Source organism: Candoia aspera, chromosome 2 (genome assembly GCF_035149785.1).
Source record: "Candoia aspera isolate rCanAsp1 chromosome 2, rCanAsp1.hap2, whole genome shotgun sequence".
Lineage (NCBI taxonomy): Eukaryota > Metazoa > Chordata > Lepidosauria > Squamata > Boidae > Candoia > Candoia aspera.
Genome location: NC_086154.1, coordinates 12,743,461 through 12,759,342, shown reverse-complemented (window position 1 = coordinate 12,759,342; position 15,882 = coordinate 12,743,461). Strand labels below are relative to the sequence as shown.

At 46.5% G+C, this 15,882-nt stretch overlaps 1 protein-coding gene across 2 annotated transcripts; it reads left to right on the top strand.

Moving 5' to 3' along the window:
* Positions 1-368: 368 nt before the first annotated feature.
* NELFE (negative elongation factor complex member E) lies at positions 369-13,950 on the top strand. Of its 2 annotated transcripts, none has more exons than XM_063291239.1 (11): positions 369-497; positions 4,822-4,917; positions 5,840-5,912; positions 6,019-6,164; positions 6,256-6,330; positions 8,785-8,819; positions 9,799-10,016; positions 10,813-10,957; positions 12,882-12,936; positions 13,240-13,342; positions 13,801-13,950. In XM_063291239.1, exons 2-11 carry the CDS (start codon positions 4,843-4,845, stop codon positions 13,872-13,874), a joined length of 999 nt encoding a protein of 332 aa, XP_063147309.1. In that variant the 5' UTR covers positions 369-497; positions 4,822-4,842; the 3' UTR covers positions 13,875-13,950. The 2 variants fall into 2 exon arrangements, with proteins under 2 accessions (XP_063147309.1, XP_063147308.1); XM_063291238.1 differs by lacking the exon at positions 369-497 and adding an exon at positions 646-766.
* The last annotated feature ends 1,932 nt before the right edge of the window (positions 13,951-15,882 follow it).

The window sequence follows — 15,882 nt, the reverse complement described above, 5'->3', positions numbered from 1 at the left end:
TGTTGCCACACTTCAGCAAGCGGAAGTGAAACGGGATTGGTCAATCGAACGAAGGGCGGAAGCCTGGTGGAGAAAATGGATTTCGTTTCGAACGAGGGACGGATTGGCTAACGAAGCAACAGCAGCTGCCCAATGCCAGGGCGGTATGCAAATCAAAAGCGCTTCACCACCCGAGTGTTTCGCCACACCCCAAAGCCAGCCAATGAGCGGTTGGATATTCAAATACTGTAAAAAAAATTGTTTGGTTTTGGATTATCCTGTGCTTCGAACGCGTCATCGTTGTAGATGGTTCAGCCAATGAGAGTCTAATATGCAAATCCCGAGCGCCCCCTCTGTTCTCCTTTCCTATTTTTCTGCTCTCGGGCCTCGTGCTTCCTTTATTATCAGCCAATAGCTTTCGCGTTGCTGGGCGGCTTATGCAAATTAAGCCTCCTCACTCTTCCTCCATCTTGGGAAGGGTCTAGCCTGAAAGGCGAGCCGGAACAACAAAACAACCGGTGAGTGGTGGTGGTGGGGATCGAAGCAAGGGTGCCAAGCCGTCGCTACGCTCTGCGCTGGCCTCAGCCGCAATGCATCCTGGGACGGCGGGGAAAGCAGCTGGCCCGGCTCTCGGTGCATCCTGGGAGGGCGAGGTGCATTGTGGGAGGCTCGGAGTGGAAGGTTGCGTCGCTCGAGGGGCTCGTAGGCGGCGGCGGTGCCGGAGGAGGCGAGGACGAGTTTGCGGCTTCCCCCGCTTTGGGGCCCTTGCAGAATTGCGAGCCCGGAGGTGAGTTCCCGACACGCCCACAAGCCCAGTGCGGGATCCCTCCGGCAGTGCGGGTCGGGGTGAGCTGGGGAGCCCCGGGGTTACTTGCCCGGAGTCCGAAATCCTTAGGAAGCGCAGCCAAATCCAGAGAGCGTAAGATCGGGACCCGCTGCAAAAAGAGGGGCTGCCTCTCGGAGAGGGGCCCGAAAGCAAAAGGCGTCCCCGTGCCCAGAGGGAGGAAGAACAAACCTTTCTCGAGCTCAGTCTGGGTCTGTGGCAACCCGACCGGCAGCAGCAGGTGGGCGACGCCTAAATCGAATGAATGAACCGGGGATTGAATGAATCCTGGCTTGGCACTGCGGGGAGGGAGGGAGGGAGGTCTCGGCTGTGAATAGCGCTGCGAGGTAATTGTTGCGCGTATCCTGCAAAGCCCGTCCCGGGGAATGCCTCCCACCAGGTACAAGAGCCGCACCCTCCCTCCTACCCTTCGGCAGACTTTTGAAAAACAGGCTTTCTCAATGGGCATTAGGGGGGCCAGGTGGGGATGAGAGATGTGCCTGGGCTGAGATGAACCTGGCTGTGGTGTTGATGGTTTATGGGGATGGTATATTCTCCTTGGGAGAAGAGCAATGACAAATCTCGATAAAGTAGTTAAGAGCAGAGACATCACACTGACAACAAAGGTCCGCATAGTTAAAGCAATGGTGTTCCCCGTAGTAACATCTGGCTGCGAGAGCTGGACCATAAGGAAGGCTGAGCGAAGGAAGATCGATGCTTTTGAACTGTGGTGTTGGAGGAAAATTCTGAGAGTGCCTTGGACTGCAAGAAGATCAAACCAGTCCATCCTCCAGGAAATAAAGCCAGACTGCTCACTTGAGGGAATGATATTAAAGGCAAAACTGAAATACTTTGGCCACATAATGAGAAGACAGGACACCCTGGAGAAGATGCTGATGCTAGGGAGAGTGGAGGGCAAAAGGAAGAGGGGCCGACCAAGGGCAAGGTGGATGGATGATATTCTAGAGGTGACGGACTCATGCCTGGGGACCTGGGGGTGTGGACGACCGACAGGAAGCTCTGGTGTGGCTGGTCCATGAAGTCACGAGTCGGAAGCGACTGAACGAATAAACAACAACAACATCATGGGGTGGAATCTATGTTGCTAGTATGTATGACTGGGATGGCTAATAATCTTGGATTCGTTGTCATGTTTTGAATACTGTGCTCTAAGCTGCTTCGATGAAATGTTGTAATAAGTAAAGGGTTTGGTACTGTCTCTGCTCCTGTTTAACATCTACATCAGCCTTTCTCAACCTTTTGACCCTGGAGGAACCCTTGAAATATTTTTTCAGGCCTCAGGGAACCCCTGCACATTCAGGCTCAAATGTAGGCCAGAAGGTACAAAATTATTATGTTCATTTCATGGGTAGGCCTGTACAGATACATTAACTGTGTCCTTAAACTAAACATAAAGAATGAAACTTACTTCTTTAATGTGAAGTTGCCTGAGTTTGAAATGATTTTTTAAATAAATCGTGACCTCCCAGGGAACCCCTAGTGACCTCTTGCAGAACCCTGGTTGAGAAACCCTGATCTATGTGAAGCCACTGAGTGAGGTCATCTGATGGTGCGGGGTGAGATTTCAGCAGTATGTTGATGGTACCCAACTTTACATCTCTTTCTGGGATGCTGTGGAGGTTCTGCCTTGGTGCTTGGAGGCTGTGGGGGCTTGGATGAGAAGCAGCAAGCTTCAGCTCAACCCTAGTGAGACTGAATGGCTTTGGGTTTTGGGGCCCCCTCGTTCTGGGAACGTACCATCTCTTGTCCTGGATGGGGTTGCACTACCTCAAACAGAACCTGTGTGTAATTTGTGGGTCCTCCTGGACTCCTGCTCAAGGAGTAGGTAGCAGCTGTGGCCAGGAGGGCTTTTGCACAACTTGGTTTTGTCTGCTAGTTGCGCCCATTTCTGGACTGGGAGGGTCTTCTCATGGACGCTCATGCCCTGGTCATTTTCCAAATGGATTACTGCAATGTGCTCTTCATGGGGCTGCCCTTGAAGAGCATCTGGAAGCTACAACTGGTGCAGAATGTGGTGGCGTGAGTAGTTATGTGCACTCTTCAGTTAGCACACATTGTACCACTGTGCCATGGACTGCATTGGCTGCCACTTGCTCCCAGGTTCAATTTGAGGTGCCTTTTTTTTTTAATTGTATGGCATAGCAGTTCAGTGTTCATGCTGCTTTTTTTTTTTTTTTGCTGGGAAATCTTTGTGAGGTCCAGCAGCCAGATGTGTAGACTATTTAGCCGTGACAAGTCACGTTGCCCGGGGTGCACCATGAGGAGGCTAGTCTACATTGCACTGAGTTTAAGGTGCTGATGATGAACCTATAAAGCCCTTTATGCAAGGGGACCAGGTTATTTGAGGGCTCACATCTCCCTGCTTACGTCTATCCATCCCATTAGGTCAGGTAGGAGAGGCATGCTCCAGGTCCTGTCTGTTAAAGAATGTCATCTGGCAGCTCCCAGGAAGACAGCCTTTTCTGTTGTGGCACCCAGCCTTTGGGATATAATCCCCCAGAGAGCAGTTTGGCCCCCTACTGGCCTTTTGGGAGGCCTTAGAGATGTGGCTTTGCCACCAGGCTTGGAGATATCGTGTTGAGTGTTGACTGTTTTTTTATATAAAGTTTTTAAAATAAGGTTTTATATGTGTTTTATATGTTTTCAAGATCCTGTTGTGTTTTCTGTAGTGCTTTTGATTGTTGTAAGCTTCCCAGAGTCATGCATTTGAGATGGGTGGCTCTATAAATTGAACGAACAGTTAACAGAATAAATAACTATGTAGGTGGCCATGATTTGAACATTTCTAAGAGTTGCAAATTGTGATGGAAACTTTATCCATAAAGCATCCTGTATTTTTTTACTTATCTGTTGTACACAGGATTTTCATCCTGTTCTTCTAACACAGTATTTCTTAAACTTTTTTCCCTCAGGACCCCTTCCCACTTTTAAAAATTATGGAGGACCCCAAAAGAGCTCTTGTTTGTATGGGTTACATTTATTGATTTTGATCATATTCAGATGGACCCATTTGCTGCTGCTACTGCTTCTCACAATTGTTTGATGAGATTTTAATATTGCATTATTTTTCATCATAGGCTGGCAAATAATTTTGATTTCAAGGACCCCTGGGAGGGTCTTGGGGGACCCCTAGGGGTCCTAGGGCCCACATTTTAAGAAACACTGGTCTAGCATATAGGCTGATGTGTGTTTGAAATAATTCTTTTTTGATGGCAGCACTTTTGGTTATGATACTTGGGAGCAGGGCAGGGATGTTGTGTCTGCCTTTGAGTCAGTCTGGATTTCTGGCAACTATATGGACAAGCCAAGCAGTTTTCTTGGCAAGATTTTCCAAAGTGGTTTACCTCCTGGGCCTGAGAGGAAGGGACTGGCCCAAAGTCATCCAGCTGGCATCTGTGCCTAAAGCAGGACTAGAAATCAGGTTTCCCTGCTCCTAATCCAGCACCTTAATTGCTAGACCAAAGTGTCTCTCATGATGATATATTTTAGGCATATATTGTGTTTTTAGTTAGATTGTATGGGTCTGTAACCTAGGAGTGGGGAGACCCAGATTCTGGTCACCCCTTGGCCACAGAAGCTTCCTGAATAACTTTGGGCCACTTACTTGCTCCCAGTCCAACCTACCTCCCAGGGTTGTTGTTGTGGAAAAAAATGGGAGGAGGGAGTGCTATGGATGGTGTCTTGAGCTCCTGAAGGAAAGGCAGGAGGTAAATGTAGATTAATGTCACAAGTAACGTAACATAAAACATAAACAGTATTTGAAATCTATTGTAATATGGGTACTGCAATATGTTTGCTTTGAAAAAAATAGAAATTGCAGTGTTGTAAATTCCAAGAAAAATGCAACAATAAGATATCCTGTATGAATATTAAATATGACAATAAATTATATTAAGTGTATTTGCTGATCCTGAGAGTGCCCTGTCTGCTTGTATGCCCTTCAGTAGCCAACCACTGAGCTTCACCTGACTGATTCCTTCCTTGATTTCCAATTCTAGGCAGTACTGTACCATTCCATCATGATTGTTTTGCCACCTGGGCTGACAGAAGATGAGGAGGCTCTACAGAAGAAATTTGCCAAACTCAAGAAAAAGGTCTGCTTGTGCCAGCTTGAGGGTGCAAATTAACCTCATGAGTGTAGAGAAAGAAAGGGATTGAATGGATCTTGTGAACCTGATCTAATGCTAAATTAGGCCGCTGGTCTAGGTAGACAGGCTTCAGGCCTGTGGAATCTATTATTATTATAATTATATATTATATTCACCAGCTGGATCACAGTAGCTCAGCCCTGCAGCCTGAGCTGCCATGATCTAGGTGGCAAATTCAATAAATAACAATAACATAATAATAATAGACTCCACGGGCCTAAAGCATGGGTTTTCATTCAGCAGTAATTTGTTTTAACCATGGTTTATTCAATGAGCTAGAAGGGCTTGTTCAACAGAATGACGAATAATAGTTTTATTTACAAACAACAAGGTCTTAACTTCACATATTGGCATAAGCTGAAGTAAACAAGCTACCTGATAACTTTTCGCAATGTATGAAATCAGTGTTGAAAATTAAGAAAGGCAAACGGTATCTCTGAATATATATGTTCTGCCAAGGAATATTGTTATTGGAACTGAAGCCATAGGCTTTTCATTTTTTTTTTAAAAAAAGTCCCTCCTGGTTTTCCTGTTTGCTTTGTTTTGTTTTAGGAAAGACAAAGACATGTCTAGATGCTCTAGCCAAGTGTTTCTCAACCTTGGCAACTTTAAGACATGTGGACTTCAACTCCCAGAATTCAGTGGCTGGCTAGGGAATTCTGGGAGTTGAAGTCTGCATGTCTTCAAGCTGCCATGGCTGAGAAACACTGCTCTGACCACTGTAAACCATTTGGAAGTCAGAAATCCAAGTTTAGTGCAGCAGTTTAGTGTAACAGGAAATAAATTGTCTAGCAAAAGTGGTTTTTGGAAAGGGAGGTTGGGCTATGCATTTCTTTTACTGACTTTATTTTTTCTTCTCCCAATCCAGAAAAAGGCCCTCCTGGCCTTAAAAAAGCAACAGGGTTCAACCAGTCAGGCTATCCAGGGAGGAATTAAGCGTTGTAAGTTGGACTTTTGGGAAAAGATGGGCTGCTGTGGGGGAGGTGCCCTGCTGCCAAGACCGCCCATTTGGGGACAGCAGTTTTTTCCTTTCTTTCCTGTTTCCAGCCATCTCAGATCAGCCAGTAGTAGACACTGCGACAGCTACAGAACAAGCCAAGATGCTGGTGAAGACGGGGGCCATCAGCGCTATTAAAGCTGAGAACAAGAACTCGGGGTTCAAACGCTCTCGGACTCGGAAGGGGAAGCCGAAAGTAAGCCGGGTTAATGCAAGGAGGTGCAGGAGAACTGGCATAGTGGGTCAGGGTGGTTTCTAGCTTGCTTTTAATGCCTGTTTGTCTTTAGGAGACCAAGAAGGGATCAGCCCCAACTTACCAGCCTTTTCAGCGCAGTGTCTCAGCAGATGATGATTCCCGAGAGGTACCTGAGATACGGCTCCCCAGTAAGGGTGGGAAATTGGTTAGGGCAGTGCTCAGTTGGTTCTCCTTTAGTGGTTCAGAATATATAGTACCAGAGGTGGCATATGGAATATACAGCACCAGATGTGACACTTTGATGGGGCCCACCCACCTTCTGTGAAGTGCTGATATCCTTGGGTTCACCTGGTGATGGATCTGTAAGAGCTTTTTTTTTTAATCCCACCGTTATTTTTTTATAAATGACTCAAGGCGGGTAACATACCTGATACTCCTTCCTCCTCCTATTTTCCCCACAACAACAACCCTGTGAGGTGGGTTGGGCTGAGAGGGAGTGATTGGCCCAAAGTCACCAGCCGGCTTTCCTGCCCCAGGCGGGACTAGAACTCTCCTACCACGCCTGATTGGCTCTTGGGCTGAGAGAGAGGGATTGGCCCAAGGTCACCCAGCCGGCTTTCAGGCCTAAGGCGGGACTAGAACTCTCCTACCACGCCTGATTGGCTCTTGGGCTGAGAGAGAAGGACTGGCCCAGGGTCACCCAGCCGGTTTTCCTGCCTAAGGCGGGACTAGAACTCTCCTACCATGCCTGATTGGCTCTTGGGCTGAGAGAGAGGGATTGGCCCAAGGTCACCCAGCCGGCTTTCAGGCCTAAGGCGGGACTAGAACTCTCCTACCACGCCTGATTGGCTCTTGGGCTGAGAGAGAAGGACTGGCCCAGGGTCACCCAGCTGGCTTTCCTGCCCCAGGCGGGACTAGAACTCTCCTACCACGCCTGATTGGCTCTTGGGCTGAGAGAGAGGGATTGGCCCAAGGTCACCCAGCCGGCTTTCAGGCCTAAGGCGGGACTAGAATTCTCCTACCACGCCTGATTGGCTCTTGGGCTGAGAGAGAGGGATTGGCCCAAGATCACCCAGCCGGCTTTCAGGCCTAAGGCGGGACTAGAATTCTCCTACCACGCCTGATTGGCTCTTGGGCTGAGAGAGAAGGACTGGCCCAGGATCACCCAGCCGGCTTTCCTGCCTAAGGCGGGACTAGAACTCACGGTCTCCCGGTTTCTAGCCTGGAGCCTTACCCACTAGACCACACTGGCTCTCCACCAGTTCTTTATCCTAGGATAGACTGGTATGGGGGAAATAGACAGTGTGGAAGTGCATTGTGAGAAGTAACAAAACATCAAAACCTTTCCAAGAATGTTACACAATCCTTTCTCAGGACAGAACGAACACTGAGGAAATAATTCATTTTTAGCTAGCCACAATTCCTCTACCCCTGCCCCATGCTTAGACCTCACAGTGACTTTTCTCATAGCCCAACGCTATTCAGATTTTAAGAAATTTAATTAGATTTACAGCCCACCTTTGTTTTGAACAACTCAAGGCAGTGCATGTACATCTAGTCCTCACTTACCAACCATAATTGGGACTGGCAACTCTGTTGCTAAGCACTATGGTTGCTAAGCGAAAAATCATATGACTGTGCCAGACATAACGATATCACTAGTGAAGCGCTGTGGTTGTTAAGTGAGACATCATGTGACCGTGACTTGCAATTTCACTTCTGCGTTCTCCATTAATTCTGCTTGTTGGAAACTGGTTGTGGCGCTCAAATGGCGATCACGTGACCGTGGGATGCTATGATGGTCATAAATGTGTGCCAGTTGCGAAGCACCCGAATGGCAATCACATGACCACGGGACATTGTGACGACCATAAATGCCAGGATTGGTCGCAAAGCTGGGTTTTTTCAACCATTGTACCTTTGAACAGTCACTAAACAAGGCAGTCGGTAAGCGAGGACTACCTGTAATCCTCCCATCTCCTATTTTCCCCACCACAATAACCCTATGAATTGGGCTGGGCTGAGAGAGAGGGACTGGCCCAAAGTCACCCGGGTGGCTTCTGTGCTTAAAGGAGGACCTGAATTCCCTGTCTTCTGGTTTTTAGGGTTATGTTAATATAATAAAAGTTTACGTTACGCGGTGGCGCTGCGGGTTAAACCGCTGAGCCGTCGATCGGAAGGTCGGCGGTTCGAAACCGCGCGGCGGGGTGAGCTCCCGTTGCTCGTCCCAGCTTCTGCACACCAAGCAGTTCGAAAACATGCAAATGTGAGTAGATTAATTGGTACCGCTTCGGCGGGAAGGTAACGGCGTTCCGTGAGTCATACTGGCCACATGACCCGGAAGTGTCTATGACAACGCCGGCTCCAAGGCTTAGAAACGGAGATGAGCACCGCCCCCTAGAGTCGGATTCGACTGGACTTTACGTCAAGGGAAACCTTTACCTTTTTAATAAATGTAACGGTATGTTAACTATTACACCAAAGTCTCATAATTCTTCTGCGAGCCCTTAGCCATACTGGCTAAAGGTTATATCCTGATTTCAACACAGGAGTTGCTAGATGATGTTAACTTGTAATTTCCCACTTAATAACTCGTCTTTTTTTTAACGTTTCATCTTAGGTCCGGCGGCCCCAGAGGAAGTATCTTTATGAGAGGTTGGTTCCATTCACATCATTATTATGGTACTATCATGATAATTGGCGCCACTGATGCCAACTTTGGCAAGCAGAATCTATTCAGTCACTGGAGAAATCCAGCTGATAATGATTGGGTTGTAGTAACTGAAGTATTTGTGTTGAGGCAGGACAGTCTGCGTTTTGTGTAAGTTTCTCCTTTTGTGGGTTTTAGTTGGGACTAAATAGACCGACAGGCTCCTTGGTGTGAAAAATATAAATTTAGAATTAAGGAATTCGGAGCCTAAGAACTGATTCTGAAAGCTAGAACTCATTATTTTTCCACACATAGATGCGTACGTCTAGCGCTAATTTTGGAAGTAGAGAATTCTTTTATTGTTGCTCTTTGCTAATAACTGAGATTCAGAATCCATGCGAGGACTCTATCAACAGATCTGGATATTTGCTGACCTATGTGCAAAATGCTGAAGTGAGTGATGTGTGTAGGTGAAAAACCGCCTTATTATTATTATTATTTTACAAATGTCAGTCCTTCAAAAAAAACATCCACCGAGTCTTATGAGACTATAAGGGGTATCATGTTTGTTATGGGAAAAGGGCTACCCTGAGGGATGGACAGAGATTGGATGGAAATCGAATGCAAAAAGTGAGAATGACGTTGCTGAAAGTAGTCATTTGCAGAGAATTTGGGGAATGGTAACACAGACATTAATAACTGGAAACAATTTTGAAAGTTTGCCCATAAGCGAGCGGGAGGGAAGAAAAGGCAAGTGGTATGACTTTTTGATACTCAAAAGCCAGAAGCAAAACACGAAGGCAATTATGTCAGTGTTGGTTGTTTGCCTACAAGACCAAGTGATCTGTTTCAGGCCAGCTATTTCCTCCTGTGCCCTGTGGCTCTGATTCGGGGAATTAGGTGCCAAGGGCCCTGTTGCAGCTGGTTCTCCAGGTTCTGCAGCCTCCGATAAATCCATTCTCTTCGTTGCCTGTTCTCTCCTAGCTTTGTGAGCTCCAGTGATGGTCTGCAAGATCCAGAGAAGGAGCCAGAATCAGGCAGGGATTCAGACAAAGAATCAGACCAGAGTGAAAGTCTGCACGGTTATGAGAGGGACTGTGACCGGGACAGGAGCAGGGACCGAGACAGAGACCGGGACAGAGATCGAGACAGAGACCGGGATCGAGATCGAGGGCGTGAGCGGGACAGAGAAGGCTTCCGCCGTAAGAAACACTTGAGTCTTCTGGAGGGCAGTGTGGATAGTTTAGATTAGGAGTCCTTTTACCTTGAAGCAGGTGGGCATATACAGATTATGGAGAACATGTGAGGGCCATGGGGGATGGCCTTGCGCATTGCTTAAATGCTGGTCCCAGAATTGAAACAACAACAAGTAGATAGACGCCTACTGGAGAGCACTAGGGAGACAGTTGCAGCTAAATTGATGCTTGCAGGATCCATGCAGTGGGCTGTTGGATGGAGCTGAAATCCTGGCTTAGCAAGAAGTTTAACGGAGTCCAGCCATTTAGTAGCTCTGCTGGGCATTGTAATCAGCAGGAAATGAATGTGAGGAATAAGCCATTAATATACTTGGCAATGGCAAGAGTTTGGTTGGGATGCAGAATACCATATATACTCGTGAATAAGCCAAGAATTTCAGGTACCAAAATACACCCCCAAAATTGGGTTTGGCTTATCCATGAGTATATATGGTAATGGTTTTTTTGCATATGAGCCCATCTGCGGATAAGATGACCCTCAAATTTTTAACCAAAATACCACGAAAAAAGGAATAATCCGTGTATTACCCATGAATAAGCCTATTGTGAAATATAAAGCATTCGAAAATTTCAAGGGTCGGCTTGTCCACGGATGGGCTTATCCACGGGTATATCTGGGACACTGATTCTGCAGGAGAAAAGAGGAGAAGGTTGGCGTTCTGTGTGGTTTGCAGGGCTCTGGCAGAATTGAAGTAACAGCCTATTTCTGAGCCGCTGTTTTCTTTCCCCCTTCGTTACCCAGGATCAGATTCTTGCCCCGACTGGCATCTCCCCCGCAAAGGGAATACGGTGCATGTGTATGGGGCGAATATGAATGAGGCCATGTTGAGCACGGCTTTCTCGGCCTTTGGGAACATCATTGACCTCTCTGTAGACAACTTCCGCAAGTGAGTGCTGGGGAGAAGTTGGGCGGGGTCTCAGAAGATGCCCTCAGTGGACATGTGCATGAAAATGAAGACAAATCCTGCCAAACAATCCACCCATCTCTCCTTAATGAAATAAATATTGACCGTCTTCAAGACGGCTATCTCATTTCCTCTACCTCAGAATACAGATGATGTTACAGTTTTCCAGAAGCTTATCCTATCCGCTATATCGTCCATATCCTATGGATATGTTTCTCAGGATTCGGTAGATATAGAAAAGGATCTGCCTCCAGGATTGAGGAATCTCTCCTAGTATCATGCTTTGCTAGCTGTTGGGAGAGGACAGCGTCTTTTTTCTGAAATAATCTTGAAAGGGATTGGTATTTCCCATGCGGTGATTTCTACCATGGTGGGTACAGACTGAGGTCACACATGCTGCTGAGATGGAATGCAGTTATTTATTTATTTGCTAATAAAATGCTTATTCCACTCCTGTAGATTCTGGGTGGTTTAGAGTAAAAACATCAAATACAAAATCAAAACATTCCCCAAACCACAACTCTCACCCCCAGCTAAAATTGCATCAAAGGCTAAATAGCCACCTCATGATCACTGGATTTGCCACTGAACACCTGCTGAAGAAGAAGCATTTTTGGTGTCTTTGAAAGGCCATGAGTGAAGGGACCTGGTGCTCTGCTGGGAGGAGCAGAGCCCATGCTCTCAGGACCACCACTGAGAAGGTCTGCTCTCTGGCTGGCATTCCTTTCACCTCTCAAGAAGGTGCGATCCCAAGTAGGTCCTCTCTAGATGACCAGCTTCCTTTGGGTTTAGTACATTGTCTGGCCTTGCCATCATGACCTGTCAATCATAATTTATGGCTTAGCTTTGTGTGTCAGTCCACCAATGTGGTTTATTCAGTAAAACCAAAGTTAGGTAGACCATAGCTTAGCCATATTCTTCAAACCAGAATTGAGGTGTTAGCTGAAGCAAAGAATTCATGGGTTGGAATGAAGAGTTTTAGTTCTTTGGTTCCTTCAGCCGTGCTGTGGACATGGATCTTGTGATCCTTGGGCACTTTAAAGTAGATTAAATAAAGAAAAATTAGTTCAAGCAAGCTTTTCTTCTCCTTTGAATCCTGGGATCTGTGGTGATCCACCAGGTAGTCCATTGCCTCCTCCCTCTGGTTGCCAGCTGGAGCACATTCACTGTCTCAGGCCCTGTCTTTTCCTTCCCACGTTAACCCCCAATCAGCTGGCCTGTCTTTCTGATACAGAAGACTTAGCATTGAAAAGATTTCTGTTGAACGGTTTTGACCAAGTTTAGGCTAAAAGTTGTTATGGTCTGGCATTGGTTACATAAAATAATGCAAGGGATAAATACTTAATCTTGGATTAAATGTTTAGTACACAAAACATCTATTAATTTTTTGTTAAATGCATATACACGTGCAATAATAATCACCACCTTATTTGCTGAGAAAAGTGAACTCCCGTGTTCTTAAAGACTGAAATGTAGGGAGGGTATGTTGACTGATGACTGAATTCAGTGGTCCTTGCTGGGAGCAACCACAAGAGGGTCAAAAATGGATTTCTTTAAAAAGCGGCAGCTTCAGTTGTGTGGCCACAGCCACTCTCTTCGCGTTTTAACTCCCCCCACCCTCCCATAGACACCTTTAGTCCCTGCACCTTCAAATGTTTATTTAATGGTCCATAATTGCAAAAAGCTGGAGAAGCTTTGCTTTAATTGCTCAGTGGCCTTGCTTCCCTCCCTTTCCTCTGCTTCTCCTTCCATTTGGGATAGAGAGACAGGGATTTGAAACTTTGGGCTGCCACCCACATTGACCATGGTTCCTGAGTAAATAGCGCCTTGCACCACTCAGCGGTTAACCACATGGGGACCTTTCCCATTACCCTCTCTTAACTGTTCTCTTTTTTCCCACCCTCAGCTGTGCTTTTGTCACCTACGACAAGATCGAATCAGCAGATCAAGCAACTGCTCAGGTATTGGAGAAAGTATTTTCTTACAGGTTGGCAAAGTAAAACAGGAGGAACAGTGCTGGAGGACCGGCTCCCTGCATCATTTTTTACTCTTTGCAGTTTGCTGAGCAGCATGTTCTAAGGACTGCATTATATCTGGGATCAGCCCTTCCCCTTTTTTGTTGTTCCGATGCCAGACATCATCGCAGGATGATGGACCTTGGCTTGGTTGAGTTTTGTTGGCCTTTACGAAATAGGCAAGTCTCCCTTTCTTTTCTCAACACTGGTCTGGACTCTTGAGTGATTGGGCGTCTTGTCTCCTCATAGCTCAATGGTACTGTCGTGGAAGATGTGAAGCTGATGGTCAGCATTGCTCGCAAGCAGCCCATGCTGGATGTGGCTCTCGGCAACTCTTTGTGGGGAACTTTGGGTGAGGACATGGATGTATATGGAAGCATGAGAAGGAGCAGGAACGGGGTGTGGCTTTGAGGGCAGATGGGTATGACCAGCAAGGTCCCCAGGCCATTTTTTTCTTTCCACTAAAAGCAGCCCAAACAGTGTTTTCCACTCATGCAAGTGCTTGGGGTTCCCTCTAGGTACCATCATGGTACTGGCTTGTGCTTGAAAATGTAAGACAGGGACTAAATACACGTGCCTAGGCCTCACTGGTGACCAGGGTCTAGCATCAGATCAAATCCCTCCCAAAACATTTCTGCATCCAGAATTAAAGTTGGTGGGGAGGGGGTTGCTTATGCCCACTTCCACTAATCTCCATATGCTGCAGGCGTTGCATGTTTCTCTTCTCTGGAGGTAAAGCCAGAAGTGGGAGAAGCCAAAAGCTACTTACCTTTTGCTGGGTTCACTGATGTATATCATTTCCTTTTTCAGCTGTGATAAACACCGTAAATGGTTCTCATCGAGACAAGCGATCCCAGGTTATCTACAAAGAGGATAACTTTTGAGGCGTAGGAACACCGGTCCCCACCTTCTCTTTGCCCTGTTCACTTAAAAGATTCAAATAAACGTTGGCTTTTAAAACACTTTTGCACCGTGCTAATTCCAGTTTAGGACTGAGGCTTCGAAAAGTGCTGTGTCCTTTTCTTCCCAGTGCCTTTAACACAAGCTTGACCCTCAGTGCTTCCCCAGCTTGGGAAACAGCTTGGTTCTATAAATACAGGGGATGGTCTGCAAGAAAATGTAGATGGACTATCAGTTCCCCGAATTATTTGCTGTAGATACTCAGGTCTTTCTGAATGTGACTTAACAACAGAAAATGAAGTGATTGTTTTCATCGACATTATGCTGTGGAAAGAAAGGAAGGTTGAGGCAACCAGGCTAGAAAGACAGTGAACACAATTTAGTTTGATAAAAATAATTTGTTAGCTTCAGAATTAGCCAAGCGTCAAGCAAAGTTTGGGGATAACGTGATGAGTATCTACATAGAAAAAGGCCAGCTTGTTTTGAATCCTGTGATTTAAGCTTAAGTCATAAAAGGACTGCAAGAAGAGAAAGTAAAAAGTCCTGTATGAAAAGTATGAGAAGATAGATTAATCTCCCAGCCAAAAGAATGGAAAGTGGGTGTAAAGAATGAGGATATTTGAATCTGCTTGGAACAGAGGGAGAAGAATTGTGCTACAGAAGGACACAGAAGTGCGTGGAGTTATGCTAATGGGAGTACGGGAAAGGATGCTCGGTGGAGTGATGAGACGGAAGAAGCTGTGAACGAGGAGAAAACTTAAGGGAAAGATGAAAATAGTATGTCAAAGAGGGGAACTGAAATGCTATGTGTGTTTATGGCAAAGAAAAATGGATGAAAAGGAAATAATAGATACTGTGAGAACATTGAAGAATGTTAAGATGATGTAGCTGGAGAAACATTAAAATATGGATGCAGTTTGCTCATGGAAGGGCTATGCGGCTGCCTCTGCGCCTGACAATTGGAAGAATCCTGTTAGTCCTCATACAAAGGCAAAGGGGGTTGCTGTAGAGGGCAGAGGGAACGGCCTTGAAGGACAGGAGGGAGAGCTGCTACCAAGGCAACAGTAAGATAAGAGGAGCTTGAGCCTAGGCCAAGGAAGTAACGTGAGAAAACGTCTCAGGCGAATAAGAGGGGCTTGAGCCTAGGCCAAGGAAGTAGCGTGAGAAAACGTCTCAGGCGAATAAGAGGGGCTTGAGCCTAGGCCAAGGAAGTAACGTGAGAAAATGTCTCAGGCGAATAAGAGGGGCTTGAGCCTAGGCCAAGGAAGTAATGTGAGAAAACGTCTCAGGCGAATAAGGGGGGCTTGAGCCTAGGCCAAGGAAGTAACGTGAGAAAACGTCTCAGGCGAATAAGAGGGGCTTGAGCCTAGGCCAAGGAAGTAACGTGAGAAAACGTCTCAGGCGAATAAGGGGGGCTTGAGCCTAGGCCAAGGAAGTAACGTGAGAAAACGTCTCAGGCGAATAAGGGGGGCTTGAGCCTAGGCCAAGGAAGTAACGTGAGAAAACGTCTCAGGCGAATAAGAGGGGCTTGAGCCTAGGCCAAGGAAGTAATGTGAGAAAACGTCTCAGGCGAATAAGGGGGGCTTGAGCCTAGGCCAAGGAAGTAACGTGAGAAAACGTCTCAGGCGAATAAGAGGGGCTTGAGCCTAGGCCAAGGAAGTAATGTGAGAAAACGTCTCAGGCAAGCCCCTCCCGAGTTCACACAAAGTGAGGGGGGGAAGCACATTCAGATTTGCAAGATTCTGTTACTTTAGATGTTCCAATAAACATTTCCTGCCCTATATGGTACTGGTTTTGTAGTCTGGTCTGCTTTGTTGCGCTGACAGTTACTGAGAAATGTATGAATGTTAGCAATGTTTGTTTTGGTTTGTTGACAGACAAAAGCGCATTGGTAAAGCAAATGGGCTTGAGTTACGGAAAGCTTCTGCAAAACCAGAACTGAACGTTGTTGATTGCAGTAAGGCCAGAATACAGTGGGAGCAAAGCATGTGT

Bases quoted from the DNA above. Each gene is read 5' to 3' on its own strand.
- NELFE (XM_063291239.1), top strand. From the start codon at position 4,843: ATGATTGTTTTGCCACCTGGGCTGACAGAAGATGAGGAGGCTCTACAG. The intron at 6,165-6,255 runs GTAAGCCGGGTT...GTTTGTCTTTAG, and splicing joins CTCGGAAGGGGAAGCCGAAA to GAGACCAAGAAGGGATCAGC. The intron at 12,937-13,239 runs GTATTGGAGAAA...GTCTCCTCATAG, and splicing joins CAGATCAAGCAACTGCTCAG to CTCAATGGTACTGTCGTGGA.